This window comes from Bombus terrestris, chromosome 10 (assembly GCF_910591885.1).
Source record: "Bombus terrestris chromosome 10, iyBomTerr1.2, whole genome shotgun sequence".
Lineage (NCBI taxonomy): Eukaryota > Metazoa > Arthropoda > Insecta > Hymenoptera > Apidae > Bombus > Bombus terrestris.
In genome coordinates, this window is record NC_063278.1 from 8,694,604 (window position 1) to 8,712,023 (window position 17,420).

The following is a 17,420-nucleotide window of genomic DNA, read 5'->3' on the forward strand; positions in this document are numbered from 1 at the left end:
TTATTATTATCTTGCAAATATTAATGTTCAAGGAATAATATAATATGTTGAATATATTTTCTAGAAATAGTTGAGTAATTTATATTGCAGTGTTTTATTACAAAAAAACAAATTCTAAAAACTCAAATTATTATACGTAGGTGACTTTTAAAAATTTTCTTTCACTCAAAACAGTGATTATAAATATCAGTGAATAAAAATAATAGTGAAATTAACATGGATAAATAACAAATTCGGGTTTTCTACTGCTTGAAGCTTAATATTGAAAATTTGCACAAAAATTCGTATATTTTTTCTAAAGATAAAGTACAACTAAAACTTTTTAATGAAAATATATTTTAATGTAAAGTTTCAAAAATAAAAATGTGAGTGTCTTAAGGTATATGAATAAGACAGAAGCATTTTCTGTATCTCTGTAGAAACATGTAAACAAATAAATTGATTAAATATTATATAAAACATAAAAGGAAAGAAGTAAAACATTATTTTCGCAAAAATTTATATATTATGAAATATAATGTGCCTTGTAGGTATGATAAAGTTGGTTATTAATAGTATATTATAAATACAATAATAATTACATAAAAAATATTCATACATATACTTTGTACTAATTTTTTATTATCATTTGTAATAAACGTTAAAGGCTTATAACAATGTTAATATAAAAAGTAATTTTAGTTATATATTGTATTTTTATACTCATTTTGTACTTAAAACAATAAAATGTTTAAAAGATATTTGATAATATAATTATGAGCAAAATATACATTTTCTCAAAATATATTGTATAGTGGTGTGTAATTCTCAGCTTTTTATAGTTTCGAATATTTTTGTAATTCCCAATTTTTTATATCTATAGAAACTTGACAACAGCAATAAAGGAAGAAGAGTAATACAAATGTATTATACCATGTATCTGTAATGAAACATGCAAAAATTTAAAGTAAACAACTTTGTGAACTACACAAAAATTATATAATACATATTTGTTCACTTTTATTTGAAATAATAAAGTTGTAAATAAGTTGTAAAATATAATAAAATAGTACCATGTAATATTCTGGAGATGTAAATATTTCCAATTTCTTCTCCAACAAAAAAGTAAAAATTAGATATTACAGACATTGCTAATAGAGGACTTGTTAAGATGCAATGAAATCGTCTCGCATTTGTTTCTGACAGATATCTTTTTCGTATATTTAAAAAATATTTGTTTTCACCAGTTAATTTGATTAAACTTTCAATATTTAATCCTACAAAATTTAGAAATGCCCAAATAAAAATGTTTATCTGCATCCCATGCCATAAAAAAACGAATGTGAAACATAAAAACGAGGCGAGTAATTTGTTAAAATTTGATTTCAACGAAGGTACATAAATATATCTGAAAAATGTTTTGTTTTGAAAATTTTCGTTATAATTACATATTTATATATTTCAATCATACCTAATAAGAAACTTGTATAAGCCTTGATCAAAATATTTCCACATGTCAGAATACAAATGAATTCTTGCTACACATTTAGGTTGAGGGGGAGCTTTTACATTATCTATTGCACATAAAGTGTGATTGAGTCCATATACTACGACATACTTAATTAAAAAAAATTGCCCCATACAATATCCTAATCCATATAAAGCCCATGGATTTAAATCCTGAACAACCTGTTTTTATGAAAAGAAATAGATAGATTTTCAGTGAAAAATACTATATGTAGAAAAATAACTTTACCTCTGGATGATATTGTATTGCATTAAAATAAAGAAAATGCAAAAAAAAGTTAGCGAACAGTATCCAGAAAATGTATCTAATCACATTAAAAAGAAAATTTCCAAGATTTGCAGGTCTCAAAAATTGAAATGATCCTTTTACCTGTAAGAATGTAAAAACGTATTTCTCATTTGTTCTCAATAATTAAAAACAAACACGATTTTAATAAAATATGATACATACAGAATTAATGAATTCTTGATATAAAACTAGTGGTCCTAAGGATAATGTAGGCAAATATAAACAATATGCCAATTTGTATAAAAGATTCTGTACAAAAAAGAGTATATAATCACATTTATTTTCTAAATGTGATTTTATATTATCCATACTGTAGCTAATGCTTCTTAGTTGAACCCAACATAATATATGAGTTAAAATGTAGTGTTCTTCATCATTTAATTTAAATATATTTTGGAAGGAACCATCCGGAATTTTAAGAAAATGTATTATAAATAAAAATAATATATTTATCATCCATATAGTAGATTTGCCACGTTTATATGTTAAAATATAGAGTATACTTGGATGTACTAATGCACATAACATACTGAAGGTTCCAATACAATAATACAAAAATAATAAAGATATAAGGATGTACCAACAACACAATAGCTGCAGAAACATATAACATTGTTAGTGAAATACTTAGAGAAAAATAACAAAATATAGAATAATACTAAATTGTCACACCATAGAATTTGATATAATCTTTATAAAATGACTGATAAAGTGATGAAGAAATAACCAAGGTATTAATTTTATCATCAATGGTATCCATATTCTCCATTCTTCGTCAGAAACATCTTGTTCCCTTCCAATCCATGTCCATCCTGGTGCAAAATCACCATACAAATCATCATAATTAGTAAAATCTAAAAGTTATGTACATAATTTGAAATATAGATATACATTTATAACAGGTAGACATAAAATAAATGCTTAAATTCTTACAAGAATTAATTAAAAATACTTTATAAATGGAATATAATACTGCACCAGTCCACAGAAGAAAATATAAGAAACTTTCATATTTATATAATTTAATAATCTTGTCCGTTGCCGAAGTCATTTCAAATTATAATTAAATTTATCGGTTCGTTTTTGTTACAATTATTGCTTTTATTTTTCAATCATTGGTAGTAAATACTAAATACAAATGGTAGTAAATACTAGAGGTAAAACATATCAAGTTTTACACCTGAGATTAGGTTAGACCTCAAAAGTATCATTTATGTTAGGTTAATAATAAAATTATATTAATTCAATATATTAAATACTATTTAGAAATGTATCTTACAAAGTGCAGAGAAAAATAAAAGGATTCAGATATCCATTATCTGCAAATATTTATTTCTATTTAAAAAATCAGATTTTATATTATCACTGTAATAATAAATATGAAATGATATTTTTCAAATAAAATTTTATTTTTAGAACACGAAATAAATAGATTAATACAACGAACTTAGTAAATTACTTGAACACATAGTATAAGTATAAAATATGCATTCAGTTATACACATTTAATCATATGTTAATGTAAAGTACAATAGGACAATGATCACTGCCATACACTTTATCCCTTATAACATTGTCACAAACATTATCCTTAATTTGTTCTGACACCAAAAAATAGTCTAGTCTCCTATATAAAAGATTATAAAATATAATATGAAGATTATATTTTTAATATTTAAATTCATAATAAACAAATTTTTTATACTCACCATCCTATATTTTTACTACGTGCATTAGCAAAATATGACCAAAATGTGTATGCACCTTCCTTATTAGGATATAAAGCTCTAAAAGTATCCACAAATCCTGCATCTAAGAAATCTGTCATACCACTTCTTTCCTCTTGTGTAAATCCAGCATTTTTTTTATTTGTGTCTGGATTTTTGAGATCTAAACAAATTATAAAATTAGTTTTTATAATTTCATTAATTTTAAAAAATTAGGAAGGAATGATTTAATTAATAAAAAGAATTCTACCTATTTTTTGATGAGCAACATTCATATCACCACAAATAATAACAGGTTTCTTTTCATCCAGATTCTTTACATAAGCTTTAAAAGCTTCATTCCACTTTAATCTTTTTGGCAATGTTATTAATTTTTGACCAGCATTAGGAACATCTATATATAGTTACAAAATTTAGTACATAATATCCACAGATTTATATCCATATAAAGTCCGAATAACTTACAAACATTAATTAAGTAGAAATTTGAATATTCTGCAGTAATTAATCTCCCTTCACTATCAAATTCAACATTATCTAAACCATATTTTATATCAATTGGTTTTTCTTTTGTGTATAATGCAACACCACAATATCCAGGTTTTTTACCTATTTATAACATATATATAATTTGTTATTTTATAAATAAAAATGTATAATAGATTATAGAAAAGATCCTTACTCTCAAGAAAATAATAATGATATCCATTTAATTTAACTTCTTCAGGTAACTTATTTTTATCACATTTGGTCTCTTGTAATGCAATTATGTCTGCATCTTCTTTCAACATATATTCCATTCCATTTTTCTAAATCAATATAATATTAAACTGACATAAAATTTCATTAAAAGCTACAGAATATAATAAAATTGTTACCATACTTTAATGACCGCTCTTATGCCAGAAACATTCCAACTGGAAATTTTTAAATTATATTTGTTTCCTTTTGCATTTAACTTTGAACAACCAAAATCAATTTCATTTAAATTTGTATCTATTCTATTCAAAACTGATTTTTTGTCTGTTTTGAAACGCTTTGCAGTAGGTTCTTCGTTATCATCTATACTATGTTTAGACTTTTTCTTTGTTGCTTCTGATTTTACTTTATTCTTTTTTTCGCTTTTAATTCCCATAGAATTTTCCTGGTTCAAAATAAAAGCAAAGTAAATATTTCTTTCATAAATTGCTCAATATTTTGCAGTAACATATTCTATAACTGAATTACATAAAACATTTTGAACAAAGTGTTGCAATTACATTTATAAAAATATATATCCTAACACAAAATTATTGTTTTATTATACTGATAAAAATATTTAAAATATGATTTATTTAATTGTCTAACCTTTGGAGCTCGAGTTTGTTTTGGAGGCATGTTGATTACGCTGTTACACAGAAATCGCTAAAAAATTATTAATATTATGATATCAACAATATCGAAATAACTTTTTTTATTCTATTTTACTATGTCATAAATGTTTGATCTATTTTGATATATCTAAAACATATAAACGGTATAACACACAAAGAGTAGTACGTTACCGGCACGATCCTGAAGGAATTTTGAAAACTGCGCGATATCATGAATTTAATCCAATTGACTGTTTAACACATACATAAACTAAAAGAGAAGATTTACATAAAGACAGACAACGTATTTAAGAAGATAAATTATTAATTCTTAAATTAAATATCTTGCATATATTTTTTTTATATTATAAATTTTTTAATTACCATAATTGAATTTATAGATAGAGTAAATTTATAGATAGAGTATTAAAATTTATATTTAATTTGAAACTTAGAAATTTATAAAATGATAAGATACATATTTAAAACAAATGTATAACAAATGTGATACCTGGTAATACGAAATTTCAATGTAAAGTAATAGTAATAGCAGATAATAGTAGAGAGGAATTTTCTCTATGATAATAATATATAGCTACATAAATTTATTTCTGAAAAAAAAATATATTTACTGAAAAAATTATTATGTGATCTTAAATTTAATACAAATTTCTATAAATTTAAATAATATCAAATAATTTACTATTTATTTCTTTTTCAGCATAATACACACTATTTACATCGAAAGATAGCGAAAATGATATATATTTCTTGATTTTAAAAAATGTTCATTTCGTAATTTTTATGTATAATTTAATATGTATATATAATTTGCATTGATGATATTTTTTCCAAGGAGCTTAGTTAAAGGAGATATACTTAAATTGGTACGAGAGTTTAAAGTATTCTAACTTTAAACATCAGTAACTTTATAATTCATTTGATGTAATCTTAATTTCCTTCTTAACGACTATATGAGAGCTTATAGGTATTAATAGGTGGGCCTAGACTCTAGTTTGCATGCCAAAGCATCGATAGATGTGAAAACTGTGGCTGGTGCCTGTGTGGTCAATTGGCCATACCTGGCCATACAAGCTATGGTCTGTTTAAGGTTTCGTCACACGATCATATAAATAGATCTCTATCACGTTTCGGCATTCGCTAGGGTAAACCGTCCGAATATTGAGTCTTAAAAAATCAACATAGAAGATCAACAAAGTTTACGAGACAGACAGAGATGAGTAAAGTACCTGTGTTATGTGTAATATTCATAGCATGTCACGCATGCGCAGAACGAGAACGAGAACCTTGTTCTCCATGTTAATTTTTCATAAATAGTCACAGCTTAATTTTCGGACAGTTTTCCCTAGGTTTCGGCAGGTTTCAGTATATAAGTGTAGTGCCTTTTATATGACTGTGGTCGTGGGTTCTGTGTTATACTTGTGTGTCTTATCCCTGTAAAAAAAAATTCCAGCACAGGGGAAGAGGGAAGGAATCACACTTGAGACAGACGAAATATCTACCTCTCTATTGATCTTTCTGACACAGATTTGCTTATGCTAAGCTCGTATGATATTAATGTTAATAAACTTAAGTGATTATGTGTACCTGTGTGTACCTACAACGATCGCAAGAAGAGAGAAGTAGAACGAATACATCATCAAATTAAATATGTTTAGTAATAAAAAGAACAATTTACCACCGAGACCTCATATTCCGGATTCTGAACATATATTAGAAGATCTTAATAATGCTCCTATAGATGACATAGCATTTAAAATAATTAATAAAGGTATTATTTACTTCGTTACTTTACTATAAATAACTGTAATAAGAATATTAAACTAATGTTTCAAGCCATAACTTCATTGTTTGCTTAATTATATATGTTTACTTCTTATAATAATTCTGTGTCATTATTTATTAATATTGATCTATACGAAAATAAAAATTTTGTTCCCAGATAAAGCTTTTGAAGAACATTCAATAAACACAAATACTTCTGATACCTATCAGAAGGTAAAGATGTATTTAAGTATAAAACAACAGTTAAAATATTTGGAAACTACCCTTGCAGAAAGAGAACAACAGCTGAAAGCTGATAACGAAGAAATAAGAAAACTTGCAGACAATATTAAAAAACAAGCACAAGCTGCATTAATAACATAAATTTTTTATATTTATAAATTCTACTGAAATCAACTGATTAATCCTTCATATGAAAAAAATGTAAATATATAATTATTATCAATTTCATATTGTTTTAATTATTAATGTCATGTACTAAAAATTAGCTAATTATGCAAAATAATACTTATCATAATACATATATTTATATTTTAATTTATACATGTGCATGTAGATATTTTTATATAATATATTAATACCCCTTAACTTTTTATAAAAATAAATATTATACATAATATATATATATATATATATATATATATATATATATATATATATATATATATATTTGTAAAATATATATTTGAATAATTTGATACATATAATTAATTGTGACTTTTCTTAAATTAATCTTAATTGTAAATCTTTACATATTCTACATGATATAAACCATTATAATAGTTATAGACAGTTCATAGGCACTACTGTTACAATAGTAAATATCATTAATTAAACTTTATTTAAGTTTATGATATTTATACTTTGTAAATATTTGAACATGTACTTCAGAATATGAAATAATAAATTAATTTCAATTTTTTAAATGTATTTTGTTTTTCTTTATTATATATCTGGATTTTCTATTATATCCATGATATGAACTTCGTTGTTCTTATACTCAAATATAGTAAAAAAGTCAGATAGTAGAATAATGGATATTAATATGATTATCTTTACAAATCTTTTAATAAATACTGTTGTGCATTCATTCGATCATTAATATTGTTAATTAGAGATACTTGCTGTAATATCATACTTAACTAATGGGTCATTAAGATAAGCACACCATGTAAAGCCAGGTGGATATCCTGAAAAAATCATGCACAAAATTTTAAATTAATATCTTTTGTTAAAAATATGAAAATATTACGTAGTTGAAAAAATTAAATATGTATTTGAAAAAGACATTTCCTATTTTGTGTTATGGTATGTTTATGATTATAATGTAATTATATGTATAAATGACATATAAAGCAATTACCTGTATCATGTTTAAGCATATATGATAGAATTTAGATTTAACAGTACTTACAGTTATGCTATTTAATGAATGATTTTCATGTGCTCACAAAATGTGGTTGAAATGAAATATCAAAATGTATTGCCTTTTGTCCAGCTGCATGCAAGTAACATCCCTGGATTAGTCAGTGATTAGTGACAAATACCTATGTTTTAGGAAAATATTTATACACATAAGGTATATCTAGATATTGAAGGCTAGACAAACAACTTACACAAAGTAGTCAATTTACTTTCATGAAAAGGTTTTTTACAACTGTACCTCCACCAAAAAAAACATATATATTATGTGTTTATTTTTATTTATAACATCTGTAACAATAATATATATATAAAAGTGCTTTACATTTGTTTTATATAAAAGTAGAACAACTCTATTCATTTATAGGTATTAAGTATTTTTTAAACAGAATATAAAAGTATACAATATATTAATTATATTTTTTACATAATGCGTCGATATGTTCAATTAGGACGGAATTCAGAGATATATAAGTTCATTGTTGTATTTTTTTTACAACATTTATAATAATCAATTATTCGCAATTATGACAAATTGCTTTAAGCTGCTTTAATATCATTTCTACAATTGAATAAATTGTGTTAACTTAAATGAATACTGGAACTTTTTTTTTACAAGTCAAATAATATTCAGTTTTATGATATTCAAATTCCTCTTAATCACATATAATTTATGTAGTACAAGCTTCCCAATATTGCTATGGGAAAATTATATAGCATCACATATATAATATATATATATATATATAATTTCTCTATAAAATCCATTATAATTATAAAAGCATGTTAAATGTCTTTAGAATTTTAAAATAATTTGATTTGTAGAGAATAATGTAACAATAATGGAATGGTTATAGCTTTCCTTTTTTTAAGTGTTAACAATCTATCTCTTTTATCACTTTTTTGTGCTTAACATAATGTGTCACTGTATTTTGTAAAATGGTGAATGTTATTTGGATTAATTAAAAATAAAGCAAAATGAAACAAATGAGCTTAGAAAATTTGATATCATATATAAAATATATGAATTCTGATTATATAAATTAGCATATTTTTAACGTATTGCCAGATTAGACAAGAATATAATATAAATATCTGAAACAAAAATTTTTTTGTAATCTCATATCATTAGAAGAAATAACATAATATTATAGAATATGTAGTTTTGTGTATATATCTAATAGTTACTAGTGATAGTAACTACCTATGTCGGTTAATTATATAATATTAATTAATTTCAATTTGCTGTTTCTTTACATAATGAAATATAAGCTTCTCATGTGTGTAAAAAGTAGATCTAACTACCTCGAATTATGATTACATTATAATTATGAAATGACTGATTGTAGCTATTTTCCACCAAAGTTCGGCATCAAAAAAAACGAACGAAATATTAACTTGCCTCTAGGCTTGTACTTAAGATGGTCCTCAATAAATTGACAAGGACAACGGGCGGAGACACAATGTCGTGGTGGAACAGATAAACCCGCGATGTCTCTATTACGTTCCTGTGAGTCTATAACCAGATCAAGTCTGCGGCGCACAAAGTGATGTGCCCATCGAGATGCATACCTCAGCAACAGCAACTCCGCCCGTTCCTGTCAACACATACCATCATCATTCAGAAACCTAGAGCCAAAATAATAGTAATAATGTAAATCCGTTTCTTAAACATCAATAGTCAGCCGATGAAATTCAAAAATCTGTTATGCATAAGTGGTAACATTATCAAACATAAATGCATCCCAGATTGTACTATATATTAAGAAAATTTTTACCATTTACCATTTTACAGAAATATTTCCTACATACATGTATATTAAGCTTGTAATTCTGAATTATTTTAATTTACATACTATGTACAATTATATAAAACACTAAAAATAAAACTTGTAGTACATACACATATACGTGTAATTATACAAGTTTTATACAAATATGAAATTTAATAGTAATATCATATTTAATATCATATTAGTCAACAAAAGATATAATTAAGAAAAATAATACCAAATATATCATTAAAAATCCAAATCACCAAAAAATAATTCTAGAAAAATGTTTCACTTATTAATATCATATGTAAACTTAATTGTAATTAATATTGTTACAAGTAAAAATCTTGTATAGTTAAGTACATAATTATAAGTAGTTTTCATATTTTGTATAAGTTAGTTTTTCTAGTTGTCATTCATCAATATAAATTTTGATTTGTCTATTTTTAATATAGCTATTGCACTTTAATATAGCTATAGATCTATTTGAATTCTTTGACTTTTAAAATATCTTTTATTTAATGTAGATGTCTTGCAAAAAACCATTGTAATGGTGATATTAAAATTAATTTCAATAAGTTCAAAGTAAAAATTATTAAATCTATCAAAATTGTTTTGAACAATACTGTTTTTAATTTTTATATCTATGAAACAGTTCTGCTTTAAATGCCTCTATCTTTAAGAAAACTACTCCAGCTAGGACAGAAATCTCTGCCTTGAACATGAGGTTTATTGCGTAACCATTCTTCTATATATTGACACGGACATAAAGCCGATGCTAAGTGACGAGGTGAAGAAGGATTTCCACCTTCTTCGTCTACTGTCCAATCCAATCGGCGACGTAAATAATCCTTTGCCCAACGTTGTACATAGCGGCAGAATACTTGTTCGCTTTTACCCTGATATATTTTTTAGTTTATTTTATAAAAACATAAAATATTGTAAGAATGATTATAAAATCGAGGAAAATACCGTTCATTTTTGTAAAATATGCTTTACAAAAACATCATATATACTATAGAAAATATGTGTTAAACAAGTGAATATAAATTCAACTTATATCGTACAAGTACTTAAAATAAAAATAACATACCTGCTTGCGAGAAATTCTGGTGGTTGTATTGCCTTGTATTACAATATCACTGTTATCTATATCCATTCGCTGTTGCAATTCTCTTTTTCGTCGCATTTCGGAATTTCCATCTTCGCCAATTACTCTTCCTTCGCGTTCTTCACGTTCTATAACTTCTTGTAATTTTTTCTATTGTAAAATAAAATAAGTTCTTGAATATATTATATAAATGACATGTAACAAAATATAAGCAATTTTTTAACAAAATTGTTGATTTTAATTAAAAATAATACATATAACAACATACATAGTATAAATTAAATATATTTAGTAACACTTACGATGCAATCTGTAGTATCAAAGTATATAAAGCAAAGATTGACTTTGTGACATGAAATTTTTCCTCTATCATCCAATCCAAGCAATATTTTATGTCGAAGTAAATGTTTGTTCACTTGACCCATACATTTCTCAAGATTGTGGTTTAATTTTATCTTGATGAACATGCAAAAAAATATTGCAGCAGCATTGAGGACTAGCCACATGACGCCAAGCCCAAATAAAGTAAGACCAGTTACTCCAGAAAACAATAAGCCAAGTAATACAATAAATGCAGTAAATATCCAAAGCACAAGAATTCTCTTGTAGCACACATTGTACATATTGAAACGTACATCATTCACAAGCAACTCCATTATATGTACGTAATCTTCTACTGTAAGCTGTAAAAATTTAATACATTAGCTTATACATAAATATACATAACTTTACACACAAAAAAATATAAAATAAAATTATTGATTTTTATAAAACAGTGTAAAGGAAATAAAATATAATTAAACAATTACCGTTAAACCTTGAGCCATTAATTCTTCTGGTACTAATTCTGGACGAAATTTAGCTGGAGTAATCCATGGCCATCTAGTATTAACTGGTAGAAGAGTAACTATAGTATCCCCATTAGCAAAACCTTGTCTAATGTTCCCAATAGGTGTACTTATAATATTATTAGTAGTACTTCTGCCATTAGATACATCTCGGAGATCAATGGTCTTCAGAGAAGCACTCTTAGGATCAGAAACTCTTACATCAGATGGTAAATTCAGATCTGGACTTTCAGATGTAATAGAACGACTTAAACCTGACCTATCTAAATTAATTTGGACGGATTCAGTTGATATCACAGCACCTCTATATTCATGATTTTTTGATTGTTGATTATCTGAATTATCAACAGATTTTCCAATTTTCTCAACGTTTACTGTTACTGATTCTGGCTTTATTACAGCTGGTGCATTTGTTTTAGTTTTCTCTTCTAAACTGTTATTATCTTTAACAGGTGCTTCATCTTCAAATTGGACCCAATTTTTTGTTCTTGAAGATATGTTAGGTGAATTAACTGTTGACACATGGTCAGTTGTATCTTGTGAGCTCATTTTCACTGAGGAAATAATAAAAAATAGAGCAAATCATATATATATGTAATTAATGTTCAAAAATATTAAATATCTATATTTCATATTTTATTAATTTATAGAATGTATTTATTTAAACAATTTGAACAATTCACATAAATTACATTAAACTAATTTTTATATTAAAATACATTAAAATATATATATATTTGCAAAATATGCTAAATATGATGATAAATGTTATTAAACAGTGATTTAAAAAAAAAATAGGGAGTGTCCATGGACATGTAATTTGCAACATAAACATGAACTGGAAATATATATAAGGTCCTCTAGAATAAAAAAAGATAAGTCATCATGTTAAGTAATACCTATATCAACATGATAATAAAGTTTCAATGAAATAAAAAATATGATACCACATATAAAGTACGAATATGCATGGGAACCAAACTTCGAGAAATATTTATATGCAATCCTTATCATGAAGTTAACGGAGATAATATCATATATAGATATATATATACTTCATGTTTGCTATGTTTGTATATAAAAAAATGATACAACTGAAACTTTCTTACCTGTTGTGATATGACCTATCTCATATCCGTAAGGTGAAAAGGTACGTAATACACGAAATCAAGGTGTGCAGCATTGCTATACGAAAAACAAGGGTGGGGCGAAGAATACTATAACGATATTGTACAATATCGTACTTACATATAATTATATATACAATAATTTGTCATAAATGTGCATATATCTTTATTTCTATATCGTTTCTGAATACTTAGTAGAACATAAGCAAATAATTATACATATTAATTAACATAATAATGTACGCTGTTTTGTAAAATTACATACTACGTTTTTGGTATAGTTTCATACACGTGACACATCTCATACATCTACCAGAGAGTTTGCATCTACTTATACACATAATGTGTATTAATTTAAATTGATTTCCAATTCACTTGTTACAGTTATTACTACTTTGTAACTTACAAATTTGGATACACGTGTGTATATACGAAGAATTGAGAATAGAGTATTCGCTTAAAGCAATTGTTTTTCACAAACATTATTAGAATTTGTTTTCATCCATGTATGTGTAGATGTATATAGTTACCAAAAAATTATGTAATGAAAAGTATATATAATTCATCATCACAAAATTATATTAAAACAATCACAGTTCGATATAATGTATTGTCAAAAGATAATGATGAATACATTCAAATATTTTCAAGTATTTACAAGGTCTAACTATGATATTGTAAATTCCTGTCTATTGAATAAAAAAAGTAGTACATTTATGATATATTCGCAACAAATTAATAAGATGAAAAAATGTTATAGTATTAAACAAAGGAAAAATTCGCCACAAACTAAACATTTTATTCTATCAGGTAGCTTTTTATTTAATTTATTTTTTCCTAAAGAAGAAAAAGATGATGTTGAGGAATTAACAATGACAATTAAACGATCAATTTTATTAATTCAGGTTAGGCATAATATTCTTATATTATCATAAAAGTGTTAACGATGTTGCATTATTATATTAAATGCAAACTTCTTATTTTAATATAGTTTTAGCAATAATTCTCAAACTTTATAGAAAGAAGAATTTCTAAAAGCAGAGCAAATGCTACATATTGCTTTGCGCCAAGCACAAACTTTGCAACATTATGATGGTATAACTTATGTGTATGATGTAATGGCAAATCTGGCATATGATACAAATGACTATAAAAAAGCAGAAAAGCTATTTAAATCAGTTTTACAGAGACTAATAGCTAAGGGAGTTCCACAGGATGATTTAGCAATTATTCATATTAGTCTTAAGATTGCTGATACATATGATAAAATAGGAGATAAACAGTAAGCAATCATGTAACAAATTTCATCTATTTTTAAAATTTGTATAAAATACAATATCTAATAATTTAAAACAATAAAATATTTTATTCTGTTAATATAGAAAAGCAGACAATGGTTACAAATTTTGTTTACAACATTTACAAAATCATTTAGCTAAAGACAGTGAAAATCTAGATGTATTACAATTGTTAGGCTTAAATTTAGAAAAATATGCATCTATGCTTTTCTCGCAATCGCAGTATAATAATGCTCTTGAATACTTTACTAAAGCTTATGATATATCCATAAAAATAAATGGTGAAGAAAATGAGCAAACTGTTATTCTATTAAATAACTTAGCAAGTGTCTGTTATATACTACAAAAATATGATGAAACTATTAAATATTTATCTAAAGCTGCAGAAATAGGTAATATCAATACAAATATCATTATATTTGAATTGCTCCAAATTAGATTATTATATTTTTAGGGAGCAAGTTACCAGATATGGTTGAATTAGGTTTCATTCATGTCAACTTAGGACATGCATTTATTTCAAAAGGACTTTATGAAGAAGCAAAAAAAAATTGTAGTAAGGGAGAAGATTTAGCGAAAGCTAGAAATGACAATGAAACTGTAGTAGAAGCTAAAAAATGTCTTGAACAAATAGAAAGTTTAATATTGTAATATAAATGTAAATATTAAATTGAAAATGTATACAGTGAAAAATTATTAAACATATTATACATATTTATAACATATTAGTTATATATCCATGTTTTATTTAAAAATTAATTGGTGGAAAGAAAGATAGTTCTATATCATATATAAAGATTATTGACTCTAACAAAACAAATTTGCATATAATTTTATGAATTTTTACATTGTGTTTAGATAAAATTAGAAAATTCTTTTTGTAATATACAAAAACTGATATAACTACAGAAAAATGTATAATATTTTAATTGAAATTGAAATTATGATTCTTGTAATTATATAGAGAATATGTTTTTATGTATACATATAGAAAACATATAATGTTTATTTTCATTTACAGTAGTTACATGTCTATATATGTGTAAGCAATATCTATAAAAAAATAAATAAATGTAACGTGTAAAAAATATATCTTTTCACAATATAAATGAAGTTCTAACACAATTTTCGTAAAAAACATCGTTGCCAATAATTAAACATAAAATGGTTTATAGAAATAAACATGTAATACGTTTGAGAAAAATATATTGAATGTGTAACGGGTGATTGTATGTTTATTATTTCTTATGAAACTAGTAATAAATTATTTCAGTGTTTCAGTATATTTTAATAACGCGCCTTTTTACGATCTTCCTATTTTTATCTGTAACGTGAATGATACCTAAAATGTACCAATTTTTTTCCATAATGCTAATATTTATGATAATTATACAGTATTGTTTTCACTGGTATTCATGTTATACAACATATTAGAATACTCACTAGCATTCATTAAACAATACAATTAGAATGTTGTAAAAATATAAACTCTAATTTTGAATTCTTATTATAGCAGTTAAATGAACTCTTATTAAGTGATCAGAATGTGTTGTTAAAAAAATTTTATATAAAACTATTCATACTCTGCTATAAGTACCATCATATATACACCTAAGAGAAGCGCAATAATTTCTTTTACAGATTGCCTAAAATTAGTATCTATTAAAAGTTCTGGTATTACAGAAACAGTAGCTATATAAATAAATCCACCAGCTGTGAATGGAAGAATCCACATAGTTGCAAGATCACCTAAAATATTTAATTAAATTTTAAGATAAATATAACATTTATTTGAATTTAATTGATGTATTGCAACTTACTCTTACCCATGCCTTCTGCAAGTAACGATACATAAGTTCCTAATAAAGCACCTATAGCAGTTGTAAGTTGAAGCATCATGGCCTAAAATCAAAGTCACATTATATAATTCTTATCATAACAATTTATTCTGCCAACTTCATCTTTTTTTAAATCTTACTTTTCTTTTACTATAACCACTTTGTATTAAAATAGCAAAGTCTCCTATTTCATGAGGTACCTCATGTAACAAAATTGTAAATGTGGTAATATAGCCAATATTTTTACCAGCTAAATAGCTAGCTCCAATAGCAAGACCATCTGTGAAATTGTGTAAAAAATCGGCAACTAAATTTAAATAACCAGCAATTTTTATTTCATTCTCAGAATTGTCTACTTTTTCTTTAAAGTCTACATCAGATTTATCAGAACCTTTCTGTAATTTCTTATCATTTTTATTTTTTTTTGGCAGGTTTTCTGTGACATTATGTACATGTATGTGACCATGGTCTGTTTTAATAATTCTCACCGCTTTTTCAACAATTAAAAACATAATGATACCTAATAATACACTTAAACCAACAGACATATCATGTCCATGTTCTGATTCTTCATCACCTTGGTTGTGAGAATGTGAATGCGAATGTACTTCTTCGGAAGACAGATGTGTATGAGGAACCAAAGCATGAGGAATTAAATGTAAAAATGCATCTCCTAATAAACCACCAGATGCAAAACTTAATAATATCTTTAACAGTGGTTCACTTTCTTTAGTATTATCTAGAGGTACAAAGAACAAAATAAGGAAGGGTGCTGCTGATATAATTAAGGTAGATGCAGTAGCTCTGAAAATCACTTCGTTGTAAGTCCTGTCAGACAAAACTGATTTCTGCTGATGGTCATAGTTATCATCTTCATGTTTATGTTGATGTATAATTTCATTATGATATATAGAATGTTGTTTTTCTAAGTACATTTCATTAGCTTCCTTGGAATACTTAAAACTTGGTGACTCGTCATGGTAATGAGCTTGACAAAGAGTCGGCAAGTTTAGAAGTATAAGTAATAAAAACGTCCCAAGTGCTATTCGTGAAATCCATTTATTCGCATGGCTTCTTCGTTGGTTATCCTGTACCGTCGTGATCATTTCTATAATTTTGCACAGACTTGTTAAAACACAACCGGTTTACGTATCGTTGTTGGTGTAATCTTAACATCCGTGCAGAAGTGTAGAAGTGTAACAATTTTGATATTGTAGTTATGGTGTTAAACAGAATTAAATAATTGTGTCATGATTGCGGCCACGTCAGATGTTGATGCGTTATCACTTTTGTTCTTTTAAAAAAATAACAGATTAACGTT

The 17,420-nt window shown here is 25.6% G+C and overlaps 6 protein-coding genes across 14 annotated transcripts; 2 read left to right on the forward strand and 4 right to left on the reverse strand.

Moving 5' to 3' along the window:
- Positions 1–682: 682 nt before the first annotated feature.
- Positions 683–3,092, reverse strand: LOC100650411 (protein-cysteine N-palmitoyltransferase Rasp). 2 transcript variants are annotated; one of them, XM_020865032.2, is made up of 8 exons: positions 3,075–3,092; positions 2,729–2,992; positions 2,468–2,649; positions 1,958–2,389; positions 1,736–1,876; positions 1,451–1,668; positions 1,053–1,387; positions 683–919 (listed from the first exon to the last, which is right to left on the reverse strand). In XM_020865032.2, the coding sequence occupies exons 2-8, from the start codon at positions 2,844–2,846 to the stop codon at positions 816–818; spliced, it is 1,530 nt and encodes a 509-aa protein (XP_020720691.2). In that variant the 5' UTR covers positions 2,847–2,992; positions 3,075–3,092; the 3' UTR covers positions 683–815. The 2 variants fall into 2 exon arrangements, with proteins under 2 accessions (XP_020720691.2, XP_003398224.2); XM_003398176.4 differs by lacking the exon at positions 3,075–3,092 and having other exon boundaries at positions 2,729–3,055.
- A 91-nt stretch (positions 3,093–3,183) lies between these two features.
- Positions 3,184–6,093, reverse strand: LOC100649935 (exodeoxyribonuclease). Of its 3 annotated transcripts, XM_020865034.2 has the most exons (10): positions 5,957–6,093; positions 5,386–5,485; positions 5,067–5,145; positions 4,870–4,926; positions 4,406–4,666; positions 4,205–4,331; positions 3,988–4,131; positions 3,773–3,916; positions 3,505–3,685; positions 3,184–3,422 (listed from the first exon to the last, which is right to left on the reverse strand). In XM_020865034.2, the coding sequence occupies exons 3-10, from the start codon at positions 5,106–5,108 to the stop codon at positions 3,305–3,307; spliced, it is 1,074 nt and encodes a 357-aa protein (XP_020720693.2). In that variant the 5' UTR covers positions 5,109–5,145; positions 5,386–5,485; positions 5,957–6,093; the 3' UTR covers positions 3,184–3,304. The 3 variants fall into 3 exon arrangements, with proteins under 3 accessions (XP_020720693.2, XP_048265047.1, XP_048265048.1); XM_048409090.1 differs by lacking the exon at positions 5,386–5,485 and having other exon boundaries at positions 5,957–6,090; XM_048409091.1 differs by lacking the exons at positions 5,067–5,145; positions 5,386–5,485 and having other exon boundaries at positions 5,957–6,087.
- A 436-nt stretch (positions 6,094–6,529) lies between these two features.
- Positions 6,530–7,223, forward strand: LOC100650533 (UPF0449 protein C19orf25). The gene is made up of 2 exons (XM_003398177.4): positions 6,530–6,666; positions 6,838–7,223. Exons 1-2 carry the CDS (start codon positions 6,546–6,548, stop codon positions 7,041–7,043), a joined length of 327 nt encoding a protein of 108 aa, XP_003398225.1. The 5' UTR covers positions 6,530–6,545; the 3' UTR covers positions 7,044–7,223.
- A 491-nt stretch (positions 7,224–7,714) lies between these two features.
- LOC100642697 (transmembrane protein 268) lies at positions 7,715–13,215 on the reverse strand. Of its 5 annotated transcripts, XM_048409085.1 has the most exons (7): positions 12,946–13,081; positions 11,798–12,390; positions 11,291–11,671; positions 10,971–11,138; positions 9,505–9,700; positions 8,095–8,178; positions 7,715–7,870 (listed from the first exon to the last, which is right to left on the reverse strand). In XM_048409085.1, the coding sequence occupies exons 2-6, from the start codon at positions 12,383–12,385 to the stop codon at positions 8,120–8,122; spliced, it is 1,392 nt and encodes a 463-aa protein (XP_048265042.1). In that variant the 5' UTR covers positions 12,386–12,390; positions 12,946–13,081; the 3' UTR covers positions 7,715–7,870; positions 8,095–8,119. The 5 variants fall into 5 exon arrangements, with proteins under 5 accessions (XP_048265042.1, XP_048265041.1, XP_012167873.1 ...); XM_048409084.1 differs by lacking the exons at positions 8,095–8,178; positions 12,946–13,081 and adding an exon at positions 13,085–13,215; XM_012312483.3 differs by lacking the exon at positions 8,095–8,178.
- A 251-nt stretch (positions 13,216–13,466) lies between these two features.
- Positions 13,467–15,488, forward strand: LOC100650290 (tetratricopeptide repeat protein 19 homolog, mitochondrial). The gene is made up of 4 exons (XM_003398175.4): positions 13,467–13,868; positions 13,983–14,245; positions 14,346–14,653; positions 14,716–15,488. The coding sequence occupies exons 1-4, from the start codon at positions 13,569–13,571 to the stop codon at positions 14,910–14,912; spliced, it is 1,068 nt and encodes a 355-aa protein (XP_003398223.3). The 5' UTR covers positions 13,467–13,568; the 3' UTR covers positions 14,913–15,488.
- Positions 14,307–17,391, reverse strand: LOC100650046 (protein catecholamines up). Of its 2 annotated transcripts, none has more exons than XM_012312488.3 (3): positions 16,240–17,391; positions 16,082–16,163; positions 14,307–16,010 (listed from the first exon to the last, which is right to left on the reverse strand). In XM_012312488.3, exons 1-3 carry the CDS (start codon positions 17,203–17,205, stop codon positions 15,835–15,837), a joined length of 1,224 nt encoding a protein of 407 aa, XP_012167878.1. In that variant the 5' UTR covers positions 17,206–17,391; the 3' UTR covers positions 14,307–15,834. The 2 variants fall into 2 exon arrangements, with proteins under 2 accessions (XP_012167878.1, XP_003398221.1); XM_003398173.4 differs by having other exon boundaries at positions 16,088–16,163; positions 16,240–17,390.
- Positions 17,392–17,420: the final 29 nt, after the last annotated feature.

What these genes read in the sequence shown, in the direction of transcription:
- LOC100650290 (XM_003398175.4), top strand. Translation starts at nt 13,569, where the DNA reads ATGTATTGTCAAAAGATAATGATGAATACATTCAAATATTTTCAAGTA. An exon ending in GATCAATTTTATTAATTCAG is followed by an intron (nt 13,869 to 13,982) that starts GTTAGGCATAAT and finishes CAAACTTTATAG; the next exon opens with AAAGAAGAATTTCTAAAAGC. An exon ending in ATCTAAAGCTGCAGAAATAG is followed by an intron (nt 14,654 to 14,715) that starts GTAATATCAATA and finishes TTATATTTTTAG; the next exon opens with GGAGCAAGTTACCAGATATG.
- LOC100642697 (XM_048409084.1), bottom strand. Translation starts at nt 12,385, where the DNA reads ATGAGCTCACAAGATACAACTGACCATGTGTCAACAGTTAATTCACCT. An exon ending in TTGATACTACAGATTGCATC is followed by an intron (nt 11,139 to 11,290) that starts GTAAGTGTTACT and finishes ATTTTACAATAG; the next exon opens with AAAAAATTACAAGAAGTTAT. An exon ending in TCTTAAGTACAAGCCTAGAG is followed by an intron (nt 7,871 to 9,504) that starts GCAAGTTAATAT and finishes TGATTTTTTCAG; the next exon opens with GATATCCACCTGGCTTTACA.
- LOC100650533 (XM_003398177.4), top strand. Translation starts at nt 6,546, where the DNA reads ATGTTTAGTAATAAAAAGAACAATTTACCACCGAGACCTCATATTCCG. An exon ending in ATTTAAAATAATTAATAAAG is followed by an intron (nt 6,667 to 6,837) that starts GTATTATTTACT and finishes TTTTGTTCCCAG; the next exon opens with ATAAAGCTTTTGAAGAACAT.
- LOC100650411 (XM_020865032.2), bottom strand. Translation starts at nt 2,846, where the DNA reads ATGACTTCGGCAACGGACAAGATTATTAAATTATATAAATATGAAAGT. An exon ending in CAATACAATATCATCCAGAG is followed by an intron (nt 1,669 to 1,735) that starts GTAAAGTTATTT and finishes TCATAAAAACAG; the next exon opens with GTTGTTCAGGATTTAAATCC. An exon ending in TTATACAAGTTTCTTATTAG is followed by an intron (nt 1,388 to 1,450) that starts GTATGATTGAAA and finishes AACATTTTTCAG; the next exon opens with ATATATTTATGTACCTTCGT.
- LOC100650046 (XM_012312488.3), bottom strand. Translation starts at nt 17,205, where the DNA reads ATGATCACGACGGTACAGGATAACCAACGAAGAAGCCATGCGAATAAA. An exon ending in GTGGTTATAGTAAAAGAAAA is followed by an intron (nt 16,164 to 16,239) that starts GTAAGATTTAAA and finishes CTTTGATTTTAG; the next exon opens with GCCATGATGCTTCAACTTAC. An exon ending in TGCAGAAGGCATGGGTAAGA is followed by an intron (nt 16,011 to 16,081) that starts GTAAGTTGCAAT and finishes TAAATATTTTAG; the next exon opens with GTGATCTTGCAACTATGTGG.
- LOC100649935 (XM_020865034.2), bottom strand. Translation starts at nt 5,108, where the DNA reads ATGATATCGCGCAGTTTTCAAAATTCCTTCAGGATCGTGCCG. An exon ending in GCATAAGAGCGGTCATTAAA is followed by an intron (nt 4,332 to 4,405) that starts GTATGGTAACAA and finishes ATATTGATTTAG; the next exon opens with AAAAATGGAATGGAATATAT. An exon ending in TGTTGCTCATCAAAAAATAG is followed by an intron (nt 3,686 to 3,772) that starts GTAGAATTCTTT and finishes TAATTTGTTTAG; the next exon opens with ATCTCAAAAATCCAGACACA.